We start from the raw sequence: 23796 nt of genomic DNA on the forward strand, positions 1-23796 counted from the left end.
TAATTAAAATTGAGAAAATCTTTGATAAAATTAACTTACCCCTCATCTAAATAAAGATTATCTTACAGTTGAATTGAAGATACTTTCATAAAAAATATTTTAACGTTGTCATTGTGACATTCAGAGTAGACGTTTATTTAAGTCCCGTATTTTGAATTTTAAAATCTAGCAACCCTATATATCCTATATATGTTCCATATATTTATATATTATAAATGTATAATGCTAAATTAGTCAATTATTTCATATTACATTACTATTTAGCATTACTTAATATATCTATGTATACTCACTACCGCTAGCATACTATCTATGAGCATAATAATATTATATTATACGCATGCATAAGAGATTAGATTCTTTGTATAATAGAAAATTATAAAACAGTAACCATTAATAAATGTTTATTAACTATATCATGCCATGTTTGGATTGCCCCGTTATAATAAATTACTGTGCGTATATCCGGCAAAGAATATCTGTATTTGATATACCGTATGGTGTATACGTACTTATTTATATAATTTACCTATGAATATATTTAATAAGAATTTACTTATAAGATGGTTGTATAAAATAAAAAAAAAATAACAATTGTAAAAAAATGAAATTGAAACCATATTTATACAAAACAAAATAAATTTGGTGTCAGTTGTATAAATTTTGTTTATTTATTATTATTATTATAATTTTTAATCAACCTAAGTGGTTTTTTTACAATTAACACGCATTTTTAAACAACACTTAAAACTTGATATTCATTTATATTATAATTATACAAACGTTTACAGTAAAAATTGTTTTACATAATAATATATAGCTAATTTATATTGTAGTCAACATTAACAAATCTACAATGCGGAACTCGCCAAAACGTGTTAAATGTAATGAATATAAAATTACAAAACCAAGACTTCATATTTTTATCTACTATATTACGCTATATAAATTATTGTTTGACACAAAGGTGTACATTATCAAAATATTATTTTAAATTTGAAAAAAAATTCTCAGTCTCTCAGATAATATCATATTTACAGATAACATAAATTGTAAATACGTATAATTGCTTCGTCTTACTCACTTACGTTTTCCAACTGAAAATATATTTCATTACAGACCAAATTATAAAACTGGATTAAGGAAAATATGTACATAATGTATTTCAGGCAATTACTTTTTCAGAGAACTAACTCTATTTTTTACTGGAAGATTTTGTTTTTATATCCTTCAGTTTTTCACTAACTATACTATTTAAATAAGAATCAGTGGTTATGATGTAAACCCGTAAAAATTTCCTAATTAGAAATTAGTTATGAGTGTTTTTTATTTATACATAACTTACATTATACAACTTGGTATGTTATATAATTATATATATATATATATATATTACCTCTGGAGATTAATGAGAAATTAGCCCCTCCGGTGTCGTCGATTCATTCGGAAAATAAATATTTTCTACTACCTACTATTAAAATATTATATAAATGATAGGATTGTTGGACAAAGAATTAATTAGGGACGAGTAAAGGGGTCATTAGCCCCGGACGCTAAATTTTGAAAGGGCGTCAAGCATCAGAATGAAAAAATCTGAAAACACCTTAAAATAGTTATTTTATATCTTTATTACTACAAATTATACAAATATTATCACAATCAAATAAACAATATTAATAACAGAAACCCTGCCAGTGTATTACCAAAGGTGATAGTAATAACTAGGGCTCGGAAGTTGATGACCTTAAAAACATTAAAATATGACCTAAAAAAATACATTTTTTTCAATATTTACTCTATTTTACAATAAAATTCTATATAAATTTATCAAGACTTACAAATTACTCAAAATATGACATAAAAATGACAACAAATGTCCTCAAAATATGAAATAAAAAAAATTACAAATATTTGTTTTATACATTTATCAAAGCTTACAAATTACTCAAAAACAATTTAATTGCATTGTACAATTAGAGCGTATTTGATCTTATCAAAAGTAAATAAACTACAATTATCTGTTTATAAATATTTATATTTGGAAAAACATCTTTCCACGTCCATTGAAGTAATTGGAAGACACAGACGAGTACTAACCGACGTTTTAATTTTCGCCATTTCGAAAATATTAAGAAAAAATAATAAAAATTAGATATAATAGGTATTATTCACTATAACATGACAACGACGCGACGTATGTAATCGGTTAGATAAAATCGGACAAGTCTCAAGTTATCGGCATAATGGTTGACAATAAACAATAAGAAGTGAACAATTGTGAAATCAGTAAAAATGGCTAAAAATTTGGGAAAATGACCTAAAAATGTCAACAAATGACTTAAAAAGTAATAAACACCAAAAAATGTAAGAAAATTCAAAATAAAAATGAGTTATTCGGATTCACGTGAAAATAAAACACGTTTCTGGCCAAGAAAGCACAGTCCAAAGTTAAAAAAAAAAAAAAATAATGCAAAATGTATTAACTTCCGAGTTATTACTAATATAATACTAATACTTTTGACATCAATATGAATGGCAATGGCTTACAATTATCACTCTTTTCCAGTCATTCAAGCAATTTATTTTTCTCTTACAAGTATGTACTTTTAAATGCACATAAAAAATGTTATGAGAAATAAAAAAATGTATATATTTTATAATCGAGCTGAAACTTGGACATTGTCAAAAGCAGAGTCCAACAGGCTTAAGATATTTGAAAGTAAAATAATACGAAAAATACATGGATCAGTGAATGAGGAGGGATGATGGAGGATACAGAATAACATTTAAATAGAGCAAATTTTAGAAAACGAAAGTATAATAAAATTTATAAAGTCAAGTAGAATCAGATGGTTAGGTCATGTGGAAGAAGTGAACGAAAAAAGAATGTTGACAAGAATGGAAGGAACCAGAAGACGAGTACGTCCAAGGAATAGATGGATAGACGAAGTAAAGAAGGACTTACAACGGATGGATATACAAAATTGGAGAAGTACTGCTAAAGACAAGACGAGTGGAGAAGAATTGTTTTGGAACCCATAGGTCATTATGGCCTGTAGCGCTTACGAGTAATAAAGTAGTAGTAGTAGTAGTAAATATTTTTTAATCAGTATTAATTCTACTCCTGAAATTTGTCATATAGACAATTATCATTTATTTTTCGGTATATTCAAAATAATATCTGTCCGTTGGAATGATTTTGAGGGTTTTTACCCAATTTAAGCGATTATAAGATCGTATTGTAGAAACCTTTTAGATATACGATATATAGCACTTGATTGCATATTATTTGAGTCCCAATTATTTTGAAGAAGGTGAATCCCCCCCAACAAAAAAAAATAAAAAAAATAAGCACCTATTTACGTGCCTGGTGCACTAGGACAATACAAATAGTGTTAAAATAATTTAACATAATATATATAATAATTATAATATAAAATAATATAACACATTTATATGTTTTATGGTTTTACAAAATAAAACAGTATATATAAATTCATAACTAATCTATTATGCTATTTACAACATTTCTTGATTTTATTTAAATCGCTGTTTAACTTGATAAATATTAAGTTAATAATTAAATATGTCTGTATTTAAGAAATGAATTATATTCAGGGTTTTTATATATTTACTCAGTACTAGTCAGGCGCAGATACAAGCGAGGTATGGGATTGATGCCCGCTCCAAATATTACGAAACAAAAAGAAAAAGTTATAATATTATCAGTGCTCGAATTGGGAAAATTTAGTAGAGGAGCTCAGTCCAACGAATTGAAATTTGCGTTCCACGTGCGCAATTATTTGACATAGACCCGTGGGGGGATTCGTTCCTCTTCCCCCCTCCATCAACCTTAAATATATTTTGAATACCACTTTTCAACTAAACAAATATTTAAATTTCAAATATAATATATTTTGATAGCAATACCAACATCCTATATGTTACAATAGAAAATAAAAATAAAATAATGATTAATATAGGTAATTGTAGGCGATCAGGCAGTCTCATGAATCGAATGATATAATCATATATTTGATTTTTGTTTTCATTTATTTTTACTCTTTAGTGCGGGCCACGGCCTTAGAAAATTAGTCTAAGGTCGTGGTGAAGGCATTTATTTTTTTCCGAAATGATGATATCGTCGATCGTCAATATTAATAACAAACCGTACAATGTACAATGTATAAAGTATAATACACCAAATTCACAAACATTACAATTTATATTTTTCCAGAAATGACGACGTTATCCCTTATCATAACCACCATATAATCTTTAATTATAAAAATAGTTTTGATATTATAAATCGTAAAATTCATTTTTAAATTGACGTTAATTGAAATTCACATAAAAATTAATTTGGACATCAATTAGGATGAACGTGGCGTCCCCCCGCCCGTTCCGGTGGAAAAAATATAGTTGTGGTACGCAAAAAAAAAAAAAAAGTAGTAGAGAAACTCCGTCCCCCTGCGCACCCCCCTCCCAATTCATGCACTGAATATTATATGTCAAGCAATGATAAAAATTTTATATTTTCTGTAGCAGCTGCTCGTATGTATTGATATGTTTTTAAAAACCGAAAGAAAATTAGATTTCACTCTATAATATTTTATTTTATTTCATACTTTTTTTTGATATTCTTAAATAAAATGTTTTCTTTTCAATGTACCTAGCTATTTTTTTTAACATTTTTTGTTGAAAGTTTATTCCTTTACAGTTTTAAGAAATATTTATGGTAAATGATAATACTTATAATATTATAGAATTATTGAATTTTATATATTATATTATGTCCACAATATAAAATGCTCCTCCTAATAATTACTCTGAATCAGCGCCTAGTACTAATAGCCTGCTGTCGATGAGTGCAGTTTGGATATCAACGACCAAGTATTCAAGAGAACAGATAAATTTTCTATCAATAATGAAATTTATATTGTTTCGAAATTGTAATATTTAAAACTCATTAAAGTATTCGACCACACGAACAAGTCATTAAATGACTTCAGTTAAAATCAATATATCGTCGTGATTTTTAAAACGATGAAAAAATGTTAAACCACCAACATTTGAACAAAATAAACACTACCAGGATTAATTTTTATAAATAATGGTTACCGTTTGAAAATATTTCGATTTATAGTTACATCTGTAAACTGGAGAAGTATAAAAATGTGAAATTTGAAAGAAAAAAATAAGGTCATAAAAATAAAGAAATAGTTTTTTATTATTTACATTTTTTATTCCGAAATTCCACATAACAATTGGAAAACATTACTATGTAAATAAATCTAAAGTTCAATAATTTAAATTATGCTTTTAAGCAGTGCGTGGTTCTAAAAAAAGCAGATGGTATCAAAGGCGTATTTGATTTGAGGCGATGGAGGGGGGGGGGGCGAAACTAATTTTTCTTCAATACAAACTTAAAAATAACTTACAGTTCATTAACTACAGCTCATGTTCCTGTTATAATGATAACATATTATAATGATAGACTAGTAATTTATATTCTTAATTATATATATATATATATTAAATTTTTTAAATAAATCAATGTATTATATTCAAAAAAAATGCAAGCCATGGAGGGGTGAATGCCCCTTCACCCCCTCTCAAATACGCCCTTGGAGAGTATACTATGAGTTATAATATTAAACATTTATACTATCATTAGGTATTATGTCTTAAATTAGCTAAAACGCATAATCGCCTAACCGAATACTTATATAACACAACACATTTGTACAAATTAAAATTAAAACTAAACAATTTTTTTATTAAAGTATTTTATTGAAAAATATTTTTAAATAGTTTTTAGCAGCGTATTTATTCGATACTGTAATTCATTCGATAACATTGAAAGTTCTTGAAGTACATCATACATAATACCTAGATCTAAAATTATTTCTGGACTTTCAAGTCTTTTTTCAAACTAATGAATGCTGCCATTGTATTATTATCATTACTTTGGTCATCAGAAGAAATTTTGAAATGAAAATGGAGGACAGCAAAGGACTTCCAAATTCCTCTTACTGTCTTTAAATTACTGAATACACATCGAGTACTAAGTACACGACCTATTTTATAAATTATAATACTGCAATTTTATATATTGGCAAAAACTTTCTAGAGCACGAGAATATTTTGGTGATTGACTGTACAAACTATATAATTTATCTGTAAAGCATTTAAAGTGATCGATTCCTCATACGTCTTTTATTGTATCGGATACTGATAGTTCAAGACTATGATAAAGCAATGCCAAGTAAAATGTTTTGTATATATCTTACGTAATCGAATCACTACATCTGTATTTTTACTAATCATAACATTAGCTCCAACTGTAGCTATAACCACCCAATTTCTTTTTATTTTTCATGTAAAAAATTTTATTTTAATATGTTGAAAAGTTATTTTTCTATCTGTTCAGCATCTTGTGATTGAAATTCATGTTAATTCAAGAATACATATTCGGGATCATTTCCACATAAATACGTTTTTAAATAAACTACCTGAGTTTTATTACTTAATAATTTAATGACTTTAGTCTTTATATTATTTCACTACAACATAGAGTATACGACCTTAATCAAAAGGTATACGGGTTTATTAAAAATAACCAGAACGTATACGAGGTATACCGCCGTATACTCTCTACTACAGTCCTGCTTTTAAGACAAGTTTTCAGTTCAAATTCCGTATGGAAAGTAATGGTAAGAATTCATACGAGATTACATGGTCATACATTTTAATATTACTCAGGGAGTACACAGTAGTACAGGAACTTCATAATATTGAACCCCAAATTATAATATAATCGTAAATTTATATAATGTAGCATGATATTTTAACAAATAATATTTCAGTTAAATACACAAATAGGTACACCTATGTCCAATTATCTATGATCTATAATAGCTTCTTATGAATCTAGTTTTAAATCAAAATATTCAACTACCTACTCAGAATTATAATTAATTAGTTAAAAGCTAGTTATTGCTATATGTTCAAGTTTTTTTCAATTTTAATCAGTATGATCAAAAGTCAAGTTATAATAATATATAACAAAGAAGATTTGTTTTGTCAACATCAAAATAAAATAAAAACCCAAATTTGTTGAATAATTAAATTCAAATATGATTAAAAATCATTAATCTAAGTATTAAGTATTAAGACTACTAAATATTATTCTGTGTATATTCAGACATTATAAAGTGCATTGTATTATCATTACACGCAGAGAAAAGGTTAAAATATTATATTAAGTACTATTTAGTGTTTACGTATACTTATAATACGAAATATTACGTATAATATTAAAATAAAAAATATATCACAGAGTTCAGAGAATAAAAAATTATACAAACATATTCAATCTCTAAGCCTACACGGATTTAAATTTTTTTTGTGAATTATAATAAAGTTGTGTGTATCGATTACAAAGACAATACTTTGATAAAAACGGAAAAATGAAAAAGTATGCCTCTGGTCTCTACGGCGTAGCTATGGAATATCAATAAACAAGGATTTGTCATATTACGGTTTAATACTGAAACACACTCATGACAGAAATAACCGTGTAGTTAATGTATGATATAAACAAACTTCATGTCCTCATAAATATATTAAGTGTTTTCTTTTAAAATTAAAACATTGTCAAGGAAACCGTTCTATTAAAAATTGAACAAATCCATATAATTTAAATTTCACCCGGAAAAATAATAAAAATAAAAATCAATACATACAGGTTATTTTGTATACCCACATTCTTAAAAAACAAAATTATACCTAGTTTCGTAAATAATATTATAATAACACCTAATTATACAATGTTATATTTTATTAAAAATTTGAAATAAGTCACCAAGAGCGAAGGGGAAAATTCTTCATAGTTTTTACCTAAGTAATACCATATTATAAGTACCATATAAATTTTATAAATTTTATATTATGGCTACACAAACAACTCGCAAGTAGTACAATGACCTACAATGTGAACGATCTTATTTCCCTAGGCGTACCCAGTGACGTATTAAAAACGAAAATATTTTTACTGACGGCCATATAAATATATATGTATAGAACAATATTAATAAAAATTGTTCACATATCATTTTTAAATTATTATGTAAAAGTAATAAGTTATTATTATTAATGTTTTACATGGGAAAACAAAAATAATAATTTTCAATCGAAATTGATTTGAAGTTAACTACATGTAATTAATATAAAAAAAAAGAAACGCAGAACGACTCGTTCTTTTCGTTCGACCAACGGTTCCCACGATTGTGGCGGTGGAATATTGACACGGTCGACCGCGTGTCCGGTGGTGGTAGCCGTGGAGTGTGAGTGAGAAAGGCCAAGAGGAATGAAAAGGAAAAACAAAATCGGTGAGAAAGAGCAAGAGAGATAAAAAAGGTGGAGGGAGAACAAGCGAATGGGTTAGAAAAATATTGTGTGTGCACTAGAGAGGAGGACGAAGAGGCGATGGAGAATCAGGAAGAGGAGGAGGACGAAGAAGAGGTGGTCGAAGGGCGAGAGAGAGCCGACAAAAAAGGCACGCGGAATGAGAAAAAAACATAAAAAATGAAAATCTAATAACCACCAAAAAACCCAAGAACATACGGTATTACCGTGTCGTCGAGGCCGTTGCACGGTAATTCCCGACGGTGGCCATCCACACCTGTGCCTGCACTGGTGCACCTGTGCGCGCCTACTACTACTCCTCCGGCGTACGACCAAACCGCATAACTGGATAGGACGGGTGGGGGTTAAAAAAAAAACGGCCGCGGTGAATGAAATTTTTTTTATCCGTGTTGGCGCAGTGAATTTTTTACCACCAACCTATCGATCAGAATTTTCCCTTCTCGCGAGTGATTTTATTTATTGTTGTTATTATTTTTATTTTTTTACTCTCTGCATACCGTACGCCTAGCCTTGCGTCGTCTCGGACAAACGCGCGTGTGTCGTCGACTGCAGCTGTCGACAACGACAGTCAAACGATATTATTTTATTTTCACTTCCGTCCACACCGATGCCGCCGTCGTGTTCTACGTGTATATTTTGTTTTTCGTAATTAAAATATATAACAATAATAATAATACGTATACATAGTGCAGTATCATTGATCGTGCGTGCGGGTGCGTGTCTGTACGTTTTGTTGTTTTCGCGTATGCTTATACACTTCGTTTGTGGTTCGTATACGAATTTTATGTTTTGTGTTCGGTGACCGTAATGTTATTATCTGTGTGATAAGGACAGTGTTATTTATTTATTTACTAATACTATTATTATTATTATTTTTATTATTATTATTTTCCACTGCGATTTCTCCAAAACCGAAATGCGTGTGCATGGTTTAACGACGACCGCGGCGACGCGTGTGTATACTACTCAGTAGTGCTATGACTATGACGATGACGGAGGCCGTTCACGCGCGGGGTGTACACGCGTCGTCGTCACCGCAGCGGCGGCCCTTTATTGATTTTTCCGTTTTCGCGTGTCGTTCGGTTGTTGTTGATAAGGAGAGTGAATTTTTTCCGTCGACGATCGATAAAATTTTTTGCGGGGGTTCTCCTTCTCCGTTGTTTTTCGCCTTCATCGCCTCGGGCCGGTCGACGAAGACGATGGCGCGGCGATCACTGCACATGAAAATATTTACGGAACCGGAACTAATGGCAGGAAAAGGCGCTCACGCACACGCACACGCACACACATAACCACACACACAACACACATACACGCGCGCGCGCTCGGAGTAAACAAACAAACATAGGAAAGACAACGGCCCGAAAGTACGAGGAAATCGATTGCGCGGGGGCGGCGGTGGTATAAACAAAACGAGTGAAAATTATACAAGACGAGGAAGTAGACTATCTGTTTAATATAATCTAATCGGCCCGCGTCCCCGACTCGGGAATATAACATTTTTCGACGTATTATGATAACTACTACTACTACTACTACTACTACTTGCCAGCTGCCACAATTCCGACGTGTCTCTCTCTGCTCCCATTTACTTAATTTTTTTTTCGTTCCTTTTGCTTTTCGCAGTTCCGTGCCGATGTGTTATATCTGTCAAAACTTCATACTCCAGTGGATTTCTACGATGGTGATTGTGTAATGCAACTCACGACTGCAATGTGATGTCACTGTTTGATCCAACTCATATGGCTATACACCAGGTAAACAAAAGGAATATTGACTTATTATTTTTGCATTTTATACTCTGTGATGTAATACACTTTGTTGGTTAGCTTATCGGTCAACCACAATTACATGTCTTCAACCTGGAACTTAACTATTGACAGATAACACACTGTTCGATAAATTATTTCTTATTGAACTATATTTCGCTATTAAATCCATTTCATAGTAAAATTATTTACTATCTTAAGTTAAACGATATAACTTGAATCAATTTACTTCATATAATTTGGAGTTACATTTTTATACCAGTATTAATTAGCAACATTCAATGAAATATTCACCATTTTGGATAACATGGACAATATTTTTAATTGTCGACTGTATAGATGGGAAAATACTGAATTGAAAAGAAATATCTTTGCTTATTATAAGTTATTTTTTTTTTTTTTATTAAATAATGGTTTTGGTAATTCTATTATGTAAGTCTTAAAAAACAAATTATTTCAACAAGTTTTGTAATTTAACAGATATTTAAATGATTATGATTTCAAAATAATGTATTTAAAAATATAAATATTATTAAATCAAAATATTGTCAAAAGGTTCCTATTTATTTTATTTTTATATCATTAATTTTGTATTCATATGAAATTTTTGGATTTGTAAGTGAAAAAAAAAACATATCAATCTTTATTATTGAACATATTCTGTATATTTCTAGAAAATTAATAATTTATATTACTTTATAATTGAGTACAGAGGTACATCATTTAATTTTAACTTATAATTAACTCTAAAAGGTAACTGATACATTTATAGTAATATCAAATCAATTATTTCATAATTGAAACCACCACAGAAGATATGTGAGTTTAAAAGTATATATCTAAGGTAATTTGTTTTAACACTTTCAACAGAATTATTAATTTTGCATTATTATTTAAGTTTTTGATTAAAAATGTTTATTTATGTACTCTAATTTTCAAATGAATAGTGTCCGTGTTATATTTATATGTTATGTACATACATGGTATGATTATAAATATTGGAGTTTCTATATATTCAATGAAAACAATTAATATATTTCATAGTTTATAATTCATAAAGATAAAAAATGTATAGTAGTTTGAAGTAAATGGTATGTTTTTTTCTATTTTATTATATAAAATTAGTGCATCATACTTGATTTCAAAGCCAAAAATAAATTTTTATAGATTTTTTTTACTAACTAATTGATTGTTTTTATATTTTTTTCTTAAACTATGTGTATTAATAGGAAAAAATGTTAAACATCAGGTAAAGGTTAGCATATATAAATAACCATAAAACTATTCTAAAATATTATAACTTTTTTACAGATTGTCATATATTGATGAGTATTTAGTTTCTGAAATCTATAAGAGATATTTGATTAATATAAGGGTAAGTCTGAATTTAATTTTTTATTATTCATTGACATAATTTTATGTTTGGTCCAAATTTACCTACCCAAATATCAATATGAAATAAATAAATTGGCTAAGTTAATTTTATTATTTTTAATTTTCATAAAAATCTGTAATAAATAAAGTTCTGATGAAAATATAATCTTAAATATTTTTAAATTTAGATATAATAGTTAATTTGATGTGCTAGTAATTATTGGGCTTAAAGTAAATTGTATTATTTTTATTTATAAAAATAACATCCATAATAATTCTGCAATATTTTATAATTTTTATATTTTTGTTAAGTATTATAAAAAATAACTAATATAAGAAATATAATTGTATGAAAACTCTTTATTATGGGGAACTGTAGAATTTAAACAGTGCTTGTGCACCTAATTCAATCATTTTTGTTAAATTAAAATGTATGAATAAATAATTTGTGTTAATTATTTAATTACTCAACCTATGTAGTAAAATTATATAAATATAAATTATTTTATGTCTTTCTATTTGAAAAAAATAAATTATATATATATAATAAATAATAATAATAATAATAAATAGTTTATATGTTTATAAAATTTGAATTTAAAATTAAATTTTACAAAAATGAATTAAAATTCTTTAATAATTACTTAATGTCTTAATTGTTTTAATCAAATAAATTATATTATTGATAAAAAAAATAATGTCCAAAATTTTAATTTTTTTCTGTTGCCATTGAAAACAAGTTTTAATTTGTGTACAAAGGCAATACTTTATGTATTTATGTTAATTATAAAATGTTATATTATTAATTTTCATTAAATTATTTGAAAACATTTACTAACACTATATTAATAAATTAATTTTAAATAACTAAGTATTGTATAAATCTATTATTTAAAACTTAGATGTGAAATCAACAATTTGAAAACAAATTAAATTTAGTTTTGAAGTATTCATAATAGGAATTGCAAGTATACAACAAATATATTAAAGTATTCCAGGTAAAGTTAACTAAGAACAAAAAAAAAAAGGAACTCCTAAGCTTTTTACAGAAATAACATATTTATAATATCAGATTTATAACCAACTAACATTTTTAAATTGTAAAAATGAATAATAAGAAATTTACAACATTAAACATCAAATTCAAGTACATTTTATTGTGAAAATTGCATCCTTACAGTTTCCACATAAAATGTGAATTTGTAAGCTTATATTTAACAATTTAACTAACCAAAATATTCTAGTAAATGGGTACCTATGCTTATTATTAATACGCTTCAACTGGTGTTAATTTAAAAAAAAATGTAGGTGCTGGATTAACTTGATTAATTTATTAAATTTACTATATTCATATCTCTAAAAAATTACAATAATTCTATTTCTTATCCAAGCTTACCATCACCTCCAGGTTTTGGGTACTATATTTAGTATATTAATTTAATCTATTCTAATAAAATATTTTCAATATATTTGTAGCTGAACTGATTGATTACCAGAGACGTTTGATACTCACCGAATACTACAAATTCACTGGTTTACATACAAAAGAATGGTTATCACAAGATACAGAAGATTTACCTGGCTTATTTCCTCATCACCTAGATCCTAGTGCCATTTCTATACGAACAACACCTAGCAGTGGATCTGGTGGTAAGCGTATGAGAAATTCATCAAATCGATCACCAGATGAAGCACGATGGGTGTGTCCAACTTGCGGAAAAAGATATAAATACAGTCGTGGCTTAGCTATGCATAGGCGGTTAGAATGTGGTAAAGAACCAATGTTTCACTGTCCTTTTTGTCCACAAAAATGTCACCAAAAAGGTAATATGGTTATACATATTAAGAAAAAACATCCTACACAATACGAGGAACAATCACAAGCTGTTGTACAGGCACATGTCAAAGCAGAACATGTTCAAAGCAGTTAAGATACATTTCCCCCCCTCCCAGTATTTTTGTTTTAGTTATACTTTTACATGTCTTTAGGCACATGATACTACTTATTTAAATTTTTATAAACTTTATATTTATACTATTTTTAGGTATATAAATTTACATCTATATATACTTGTTTATGTATGTAATACATTTTCAAGGTCATATCCTATCAGAATACCTCCCAAATCCTCTCATTCTTTATAGTTATAAATTTTATTGTAAATATAGTTGTCAAAATTGTTGTTAAAGTCATCAAGTGTAATGTTTTAATAATCTGTAGTGTTTGTATTATAAATCTTGACTGATAATTTTAACAATTATTTTGCATATATTTATGTTTTGTTGATGATTATATGTACTTAAATGTCATACATAATCCAGTTTGATCTACCTCTTTTGATATGACCAAGAAATGTCCATTTTTTTGTCTCCCCCTCCCCCCCAAATAGGCTTTAACCGTTACCTACTTGATAATTATTAATCTAAATTGCAATTATATTTAATACCCATTTGCAATAATTGTGCAATGCATACATTTTTATCCATATTAATTTTCAGCATTTATGTTTGTAAATATTCAATTTTTATTTTGTTAAATTATATAAATATTTTTTGAAATTAGATTTTTTCAAATTTATTAATAAATTTATATTTTAGGTATTTGTTTTTTTATTATTATTTTTATTATATTAATATTATTATTATTATTATTATTATTTTATTATTATTTTTATTATTTGTAGAAAAAGTATTAATTGATTTTTATAGTATTAGTAAACCAAACAAATGAAACGAGTCTTCCAAGTGATAATTATAAGTTATTAGAACAAATTGAGATATATTTTTTAATTGTAATCTCGTTCCCGTCCCAAATCCCAAATGTAAGATTTATGTAAAAGTAATGTTTAATTTTATGTATTTACTCAAAATACCATTGTGTACAATGAGAATTTTAATTTTATAATATTGTTGATGTATTTTTTCTACTTAAGAAAAATATTTTATTTTATTTTAACAGTATTAATATGACAAATTATATGTTTATTATGTTCTTGTATTATACAAATGACCCCAAAGTATTATGTATTAGTTTTAATGGTATATTATTTATTTATTTGAAAAAATATGTAATTACATTTATTTTTTAATTAATATAATTTGTTGGGTTATTTTTGTTAACCTGAAACAATTTTATTATTTTGGTGGTTTTGTAAGTTTATTTCTTCTTAGATTGTACTTACAAGTTGCAAATTATTGTTTTGACTAATATTCAAATTTTACATAAAACAATTATTTCATTACATTTATCTGAAAAATGTAAATATAGTTATAAATTGTTACACACACACATATATATATATATTATTATTTTTATTTATTATGACTATTAATCTTATGTATCTTTTTCATTTTACTTTTGTATTTTTTTTTTTTTAATTGAAAAATAATTTTACTAATTATATTTTTTTTTTTACAGATTCATCAAATTACTCCAAATGATACAGTAGGTCAACAACAATATCATCAAAACAATCATTCTACTCATATTATACATTAAATATCATTAATTTTCATATCTGTAGACCATTTTAATTCTAAATGATATATTTTTACAATAATCTAGAATTTTGTAAGACATTTTTTTTTTTGCATTCCATCATAATGTTTTAAGCTTATTATTTAGAATTGACAACACTGGATCTAAATTAAACATTTTCAATTCAAGAGTTGAACTGATGGTTATTTACAATAATAATTGAAATCATCAATTTGTTATACTACTAAAGTAGTAAAATAACTATCTTATTCAATAACAAAATATTAACTGTATATTTTCTTAATATTTGGTAGGTTTTGTATTAGTAGTTCAGTAGTAGTTGCAATATTCTATTAGTATTTATTATGAAATTGCTTGTACTTTTTGCACGCTCTTGTTTCGCACCTGAGCATGTCTCTAGCTTCTTCTATCGCCACTGCTCCTCATATTAATAACTGATGGTTGCAGTTACAGGAGATGAGATGGCCACAATCACTGCCACTCAACGTGTAGTGAATAATCATTTGACTAACTTCAATTATCATCATTTGTCAAGTGTTATTAAATACTTAAATAATCAGCAGCAGCATCAACAACAACCACAACAAACAAAAACGTGGACAACTACCAATGCATTATCAATATCACAAAGATATTTTGAAAAAATTGCACCAGTATCTGTAGGCATTCCTACGCTGATGAATCAAAATTTTTATGATATGCAGGTATATAACGTTATTAATTCTTTATTATGGCTATCATGATTTATATAATATAATATATTGATATGTTAATGAATTAAAAATAATTTTTGCAAATAACATTTGAATATAGGATTCTGGCTCTGATGCATCGGGTCATGATGGATATGGAAGACATCGGAGACACAATAGAGACAAAGAGCCTATATTTCAATGTCCTGATTGTGACAAAAGGTATCGATCTAAAACAAGTTTAAGTTTACACAAGCGACTGGAATGTGGAAAAGAACCAGCATTCCAGTGTCCTTACTGCCCGCTCAAAACCCACCAGAAAGGTAACTTGCAAGTGCATATTAAAAAGAAACATAATGATCACGGGGAACTTAATAGGACTTATTGAATTTTTTTAGTTAAATAACATTGTCTGATGAACATTTAGAGAGGTATAGTGCCATCCATTGAGTCATGGTATATTTTAAATAAAAATAAACAGTTATCATTTTTTAATTACATAAAATATATTAAAAGGCTGGTTCCAAAATGTGTTAGATTTATAATTTCATATTTTTAACATTATATTTTTTATGTAGTAAATAGTTAATTATTTAAGTTGAATACTAACTACTTTAAATAACAAATATTTCACGTGTAAATAACAATCTAGACCTAACATGTATTAAAACATTACATTTTCTCTAGTTATCTTTAATTAACCCTAATAATTAATATAATAAAAATAAAACATATTTTTTAAAAACAAACATATTTTGTCCCCAAAGATTGGAGCATCATGGATACAGGGTGTTATATTTCATATTTATACATGATCCCCATAGCTGCCTTAATAAGTTTATTATTCAAATTTTCCTGACAATATATTTGATTAGTTATGTTAAAAATTGATGTATACGGTTTTTTTCTCAATTCTTTTTAAATTTAATATAAATGACTGATTATTTTCTTACATAATTATTTTAATTACATATATGTTTTTGAACTAACTTATAAAACATAAAAAATAGCTTATCCAAATTAGAACTTAAGTTAAATCAAATCAAATCAAATGTACATAATGATTTAATTATAAAATGTACACAATACAGTACAAAATATGTGTTCTTTTAACATGAGAGTTTTACATTCATTGCAAAATTATTTATTTTACGGACCAATAAGTATGTCTGCATATCTCAGTTTCTCTACAAATACACATACAAAAACAGCAAAAAGTAATAAACCTAATATTTTTATGGGTTTGCTTTTAATGACACATTGGTTCTTCAATGCCGTCCATTACCGAGTATTATAATTTAGTTTACACCAAAGTTTTAAAGTACAAATATTATAATTTATATTAAGATAGTTTTTATTAAATAATTTTAGTTTTTTTATTTTAGTAATATATATTTATATGTTTAAAAAATAGTTTATATTAAGCCATTAATTTTACCAAAGTTACCTATCTCAAATTAAGATACTTTTATTCAAAACAATTTATGAATATGTGCCTTACTCTTGGCTACCCTTGACTAATTATTTTAATTGTTATTCCTGGGTTTTTTTTACACTTCCAATGAGACTTATAGTGGGTGGTATTATTATCTCTTTAAATGTCGCTCTAGAATTAATTCAACTCTACCTTATTTTCCAAAGAATAAACAAATTATAGTTATATTAAAATTGCAATTTTGCTCTCTTGACCCAAGATCTCCAAAGAGTATATATATATATATATATATATATTCTCAAATGATTATGTAATAAATTAATTTATAAAAGTTACATTATTAGCAATAAGAAATGAAACTGTCGAAGTGTAACTTTAAAACAAGTCTACCTCATATGTTACGTGTAGTTTTTCTGTGAATGAGTGCAATTTTTCCTATTTTTTAAAATTTAACTATGTATAAAATAAAGTTATATGTCTTGTTCCTAGTTACTCTATATATATATATTTACACATACATTTATTAATATATTATTAGATTTTTTTTGTAATTTTATTTTCATAGTACAATCTGTCTATAACTACCTCATGAAAATAGATTTAATCACAACAAAATGTAATAAACAATATTTTTATTTTTTTTTTTTAACTTATTATTTATTATTATTTTTACATCACTTACTACATTAGATATTAAGCAATCAAGACTAAACCAACACTCGAAGTACAAATTTGTGATTGCAGGAATTTATTCAAATAAATATTATAATGTAATTTGTAGGATATGAATAATATTCATATAATTAGTTTATATAGCGGTTCTATTTTGTGTACACTTTATTATTTGACTTACCTGTAGCCTGTATAATTCAGAACCTTTCATGAGTTTTATTTTTCCGGTGGTGATATTGTTCCTAATAATAAAATATATTTATTATATACAATTCCTACTGTAGAGGAAATGGGAGTGAATGATATAGAAACCATAGTATGTTGTATTTACATATAAAAATAAAAATTAACACTAGACAGAATTGTGCGCTAAATTATTCAATGCCGGTTAATAAGCAATATATTTGTAACTTAGTTGGACATAAGACTTAGACAAAAGGCAATAACTTTATGTAGAAAATAATTTATGAATTTAAGCCCATTAAATACAATTTTTTTAGAATTTTAAAGTCTCCTTTTGTTCTTTTTATTTATATTTTTTAAAAAAAAAATTGCAATCATTAAATGTACAAGATTAATTTTTAATAATCAACTTAAAGTACAAACAAATTCTAAATAATTAATATGGTTTAACTGCAACATTGTTATGTAAAATAATGTATATAATGTAAATTTATCATCTTCAAATGTTTTATTTTTATTTTCTTCCTTATTTTTACTTTATTTTATAATAATAAAATCCATACCACCACCACAAAATATAAATTTCAATTATTATTTTTTCTTCATAGTTCCTATTTTTAGACAAACTATGCATTTTATCTTTTTATAATTTAATTTTAATCATACTAAAATCGTGTTCATTTGGGTAGAGAATTAATTCATTTAAACATCTTAAAATATGTAAATCTTAATGTACCTGATCTTATGCATTTAATTACTAAGTTATACTAGCACTTACAATATTTCCAAAGATATTATCCTCCCAAATACTATAAATTATATTGTATATCATTTTTAAGTTAAAATCATTAATACTTGCAATAAGAGTTCTTTACATGCAAATGTGTTTAATATATTTAATTTGTTTTGTATGCACACACCACATATACATGCAAGCAGTATTATTGAAATTACTTCATCATACTTTTATATAACTATTTATTTTATTTTTTTGTGAATTTTTATTTGTATTATTTATGAGAACAAAAATATATTATTTATTTAGAAAATATGTGTATATGTTTTGTGCACTAAATTTAGATGCTTAGTTTTGGTAATATATAAGAGTAGTATAATTCAATATGTTGTAATTTAAAAAAAACAATTTATAAAACACTTGTCATTAAAAGAAAACTATAAAAAAATATATTAGTTTCTGATTATAAATTGTATTATTCTATTGTTTTCATAAAATTAACGATTATGTCCATGAGTCGATTTTAGATTATTATACCTGTTTAGTTAGAAAAATATTGCATCTAAAAATGTGCTTGAAATATGAATTAAATTAAAAAAAATTTTTCTACATGAATCGAGGACCGAGCGGGTACTGTTTTCACATTATTACTGGTCGGCCCCTATTGTGTATTGATGGAATCAATTTTTTACATACATGCAGAGCCGTGTCAAAAATTTGAGCGCCACAGGCCAAAATTTTTTTCTTCGGGGCCACTGATCATAGGTAGCTTATTAAATGCAGATAAGGACGTCCCCTTAACATGGCCCTGCATACATGACCTCACTACTTCAGCTGCGCAATTATACAAATTGATGATGAAATAGTGAGGTCACGACCGCATTACAATGGTATACTAAATCTTATAGTTTGTTCTTCCTCCTGCCTCAGGTTCCTTCTCATCCTCCTCGGCCAGGATGTTCTCAACTATCTTATAAAAGGCTTGAGTTGCTCTGGTGGAGATAACTACTAGAACCCTTGTCATTTTGGTATTCCGGTCTAATCTTGTACGTCGGTAGTAGACATCGGGCCTCTGCCTCCAAGAAAAATCCTGACGCACTACTGATGAGAGTCCCAGTGATGGCAGTCAAAGACTGTGTACTCCGCCGTGTCCTATGAGCACCTGAGTCGTATGAAACGTGAAACTCATCTTTGGTTTCCTGGTTAACCATTTTCTCTGGTCGGGGAGAACAGCGTGGATCCTGATGGCAGTGTCCCCACGATTCCACCTGTTCTCTCAGACGTTGATAGATATATTTCCGTTTTCCAAATCAAGCTTGGAATAACACTGCGTCCACGGACACTGTGTGATAGGAACATAGTTACTCTTACGGAAGCCGTCCTTTGGGCTCGGGTTATCAACCTGCGATTTATGGCTTACTTCGTCGTTTTTCCGCCTAAACGAATGAAGAGTAAAGGAGCTTACTATCCACTAAACACTATGTGTATTTTTATTTTACGTGCGCGGACCACAGTTTGGGAAACACTGCTCTAAATTAAATTTCATTCGTAATGATAAAAAAAAAAGCATCTGAAATAGTACGATTGAAATTATCAAAACATTTGTGGTAGATATTGTTCAGAAGAACTGAATGGACTCACGTTTTTTGTAGATTGAGTAGCATTTGATATTTAAAATCAAATAGTCGAAGCTATGGTTGAAAGAGATAGTAAGTCTAATTACGCGAAACAATTAAAAATTGATAAAAAAAACAATTTAATCAGTAATTAACATGGATTTAAATGAATTTATATCTCACAATTAGCAAATGTTATAAAATCTGAATTTTTAATAATAAATATTATTACAATATTACCAGGGGGGGGGGATAAGGGATTGTAAAACTTGGGTTGTGAAATTTGCAAAATTTAAAGCAAAGAAAAATTCCTATGTTTAATCTAAAAGAGTTTTATACATAATGTTCATATTTTGGAATATTATATCTGTGTTGTAAAATTATAAAAACATTATTATTTATTATTATTCTGTTGTTTTACAAGTAATTGTAATATTTGCCTTTAATGTTAATGTTAATGTATTATATACAAGGTGGATGGTGTTATACATAGATAACCAAAATATTATCTAGATAAGATAACGGATAATACATTACAATTTTATCTAGATAAAAAACAGATAAAACTAGATAAAAACATAAATTTAAACAATTTCGTCATTTAGAACTTACATTTATAAAATGATAATTTTTCGGCAATCGCCGAATTCTGTCCCCGGTTACTGAAAATGATCAAATTTCGTACCGGAGGCGGAGCAACTATGTCCGAATTCCGTCCCGACTAGTCTTGAACGGTATTAATATAAGTTCAATTTTATAGAACTTCAAGAGGCTTCACCTGACATCACGCGTATCGTTTTTTTGTATTATCGCAATTATTCGCAATAAAAAAGTAAACGATTTATATACTATGTATTGTGTATACCAAAGTCAGGTGTCGTCTAAGTTTTTACCAGCCTATTTCAAATCTAAAAATAATAATTAAAAAAAAAAAATAAAAATAATTTAAATACTAATTACACATAACATATATTATACTTATACTTTTAAATTTATTAAAATACTTAGATGACTGTCATATTTATATATAAATGGCATATACTGTAAGTGGAGTTTTTTTTTGCTCCGTATGTCAATAATAAATAAATAAGGCTGTTTTGCCGGATTTTACATTTTTAAACATGCCAGCAAAGCTGCCAGTCCTAAGCCTGGAGAAAATGTGAAGGAAAATATTATTGCCAAATATATCATAGTTACAGGTAGTAGGACGGAATTTAGACATAGTTGCTCCGCCTCCGGGACGGAATTCGGTACCAGCCAATTTATCTATGAATAAAAAAAATTATTAATTATGATTTAATTGGTTTAAAATAATCCTAATTTTACTAATTTAGACAGAAAACAGTACAGAAACCTGATTTTATTCCTTTTTATTTTATGTTATTGATTTACTATGATTTAAATAATGTATATTTAAAAATGTACCTAGTTTTATGATTTTAACATATACCTAGGTATTTATGGGTTAGAAATCTACATAATACTTTCTATGGAAGTAACTCTACTTTGTTATCTTGTAATATTCAAATTTAATTTAATGGACATCAGTGATAACTCTGTCTTCAATTTATTCGCAGTTAAATGCAAATAAATATATATATATATATATATATATATATATATATATATATAAATAATACAATATTTTACAAATTAATTTTATTGAACAAAACACAACATTTCAAATGTCTTATCACTTAAACGGTTCCTTCTTGATGTTAGTATTTGATTTCCGCTACTAAACAAGCGCTCGACAGGTGCAGATGAAGGAACTTATATTTATGAAACTCAAGTTTGATTAAATATATGATAATTTTGAAACTATTCCATATAAATCAGTATATTTATTTTATTTACCAGTAATTAATAAGTGATTACTGTTACCTTGTTGCTATTCTCAATATTCACTAACACAATTTAAGATCTATATACACTAATACTATATAGTCGTGGACACTAATCAGTGATTACTGGTTGGCTTTATTATTATATATTACTTTAATCTAAGTTTATATATAGTTATGTATGGAACATTCCAACCAAAGATTGACTTTTGTCATTGTCCATGTGTTAACACAATTATTGTCTATATTATTATTATAAGAGTACCTACCTTGGTATATTAGCCATTAGGTATACATATATTCAATTCCGGGCGTACCTAATCATTGGGCAGCGAGTATCGACCAGTCGTCGATTATACAGAAAAAAAAATTAATAGTTATAAAATTTAATGGTATAATTTGAATTATTTATATTATAATTATAATTCATTATATTTTTCTGTGTAAATAATAATTATAATTATTATACAATACCTTTTTTTCATTTATAGAATATGTATATTTAAAATTTAATACTAAGTATTTATTATTCCTCGTTTCACTTCACACAAAAAAAATATATTTTTCAAAATTATCTAGATAATTTCTTAGATAAACATTTTATTTAAAAACATGGATAAAAAGATACTTCAAATTATTATTATCTAGATTAGATAAAAAGATTAATGTTTTTATATAGATAAATCATCAAGATAATGCACAACACTGTATATATATCATTCATAAGCAGTGGCGTCATTTGGGGAGGGACTAAGTGGGCATTTGTCATTGTCTGATTAAAAAGCATCCCAAAGGGCTGGTTGTTGTCGTTTAGCCATAAGCCATTATTTGTAAAAAATTAAGCATATTTTTATAATTTTGAAAATACTGCGTACTAGATAATTATTTATTGCCACAATATTTGGTAGTTGCCAATCGGTATAAACTATTAATAGACACATGAGAATTTTACAAGAATATTAGATTTTTAAATGAACTTTATCATCGTTTCAGTAATTCTAGCTATTAAAATGAAATCATTTTTACTTGTATTATTTTCTTACCTTTCAGTCCTGATTATTTAAATTTCAAAAGTCCCTATTATTGTTTTTCCTTAATTATTATAGTCATTTTAAAATTGATAATTTAATACTTCAAACTGAATTTATATCTACAGAAAACTTAAATTATTCTAATAAAAAACGAGACGATGGGATTCATGATCTTTTATCTATTTCTAACATTTTAAATGAACTTCCTAAAACTTTTACTGAAACTCTTAAAATTATAAATATTCTTTCAACTTTGCATGTAACAACTGCTTCCAATGAACGTTTTTTTCTTTCCTTAAATAAATTATAACCTATCTACGATTGACAATGGGAAAAGATCGGCTGAGTAATTTATTGGTTATAGCTGTTGAAAGTGATATTGCTGCAAAAATCAGTTTAGATGATGCAGTAGATGTATTTTCAAAAATGAAAAATAGAAGATATCCACTTACAACTTAGATTAATTTAGGATTAAGTTGGATTGAATTATCCTTTTTTAAGTAATGTTTATAAAA

General features: G+C 26.9%; 2 protein-coding genes and 1 long non-coding RNA gene across 52 annotated transcripts in view; 2 read left to right on the forward strand and 1 right to left on the reverse strand.

The window, feature by feature from the left end:
- Positions 1–23796, reverse strand: part of LOC112691349 (longitudinals lacking protein-like) — a 432448-nt gene that overhangs the window by 395089 nt on the left and 13563 nt on the right. The gene's annotated exons all lie outside the window — the stretch shown is intronic.
- LOC112691360 lies at positions 9204–13138 on the forward strand. Its single transcript, XR_003149303.1, has 3 exons — positions 9204–10187; positions 11511–11574; positions 13050–13138. It is a non-coding gene; the product is annotated as an uncharacterized LOC112691360 (long non-coding RNA).
- Positions 15304–16631, forward strand: LOC112691353 (longitudinals lacking protein-like). The gene is made up of 2 exons (XM_025565586.1): positions 15304–15776; positions 15886–16631. The coding sequence occupies exons 1-2, from the start codon at positions 15510–15512 to the stop codon at positions 16150–16152; spliced, it is 534 nt and encodes a 177-aa protein (XP_025421371.1). The 5' UTR covers positions 15304–15509; the 3' UTR covers positions 16153–16631.

This window comes from Sipha flava, unplaced genomic scaffold (assembly GCF_003268045.1).
Source record: "Sipha flava isolate LNK unplaced genomic scaffold, YSA_version1 607_pilon_pilon, whole genome shotgun sequence".
Taxonomy (NCBI): domain Eukaryota; kingdom Metazoa; phylum Arthropoda; class Insecta; order Hemiptera; family Aphididae; genus Sipha; species Sipha flava.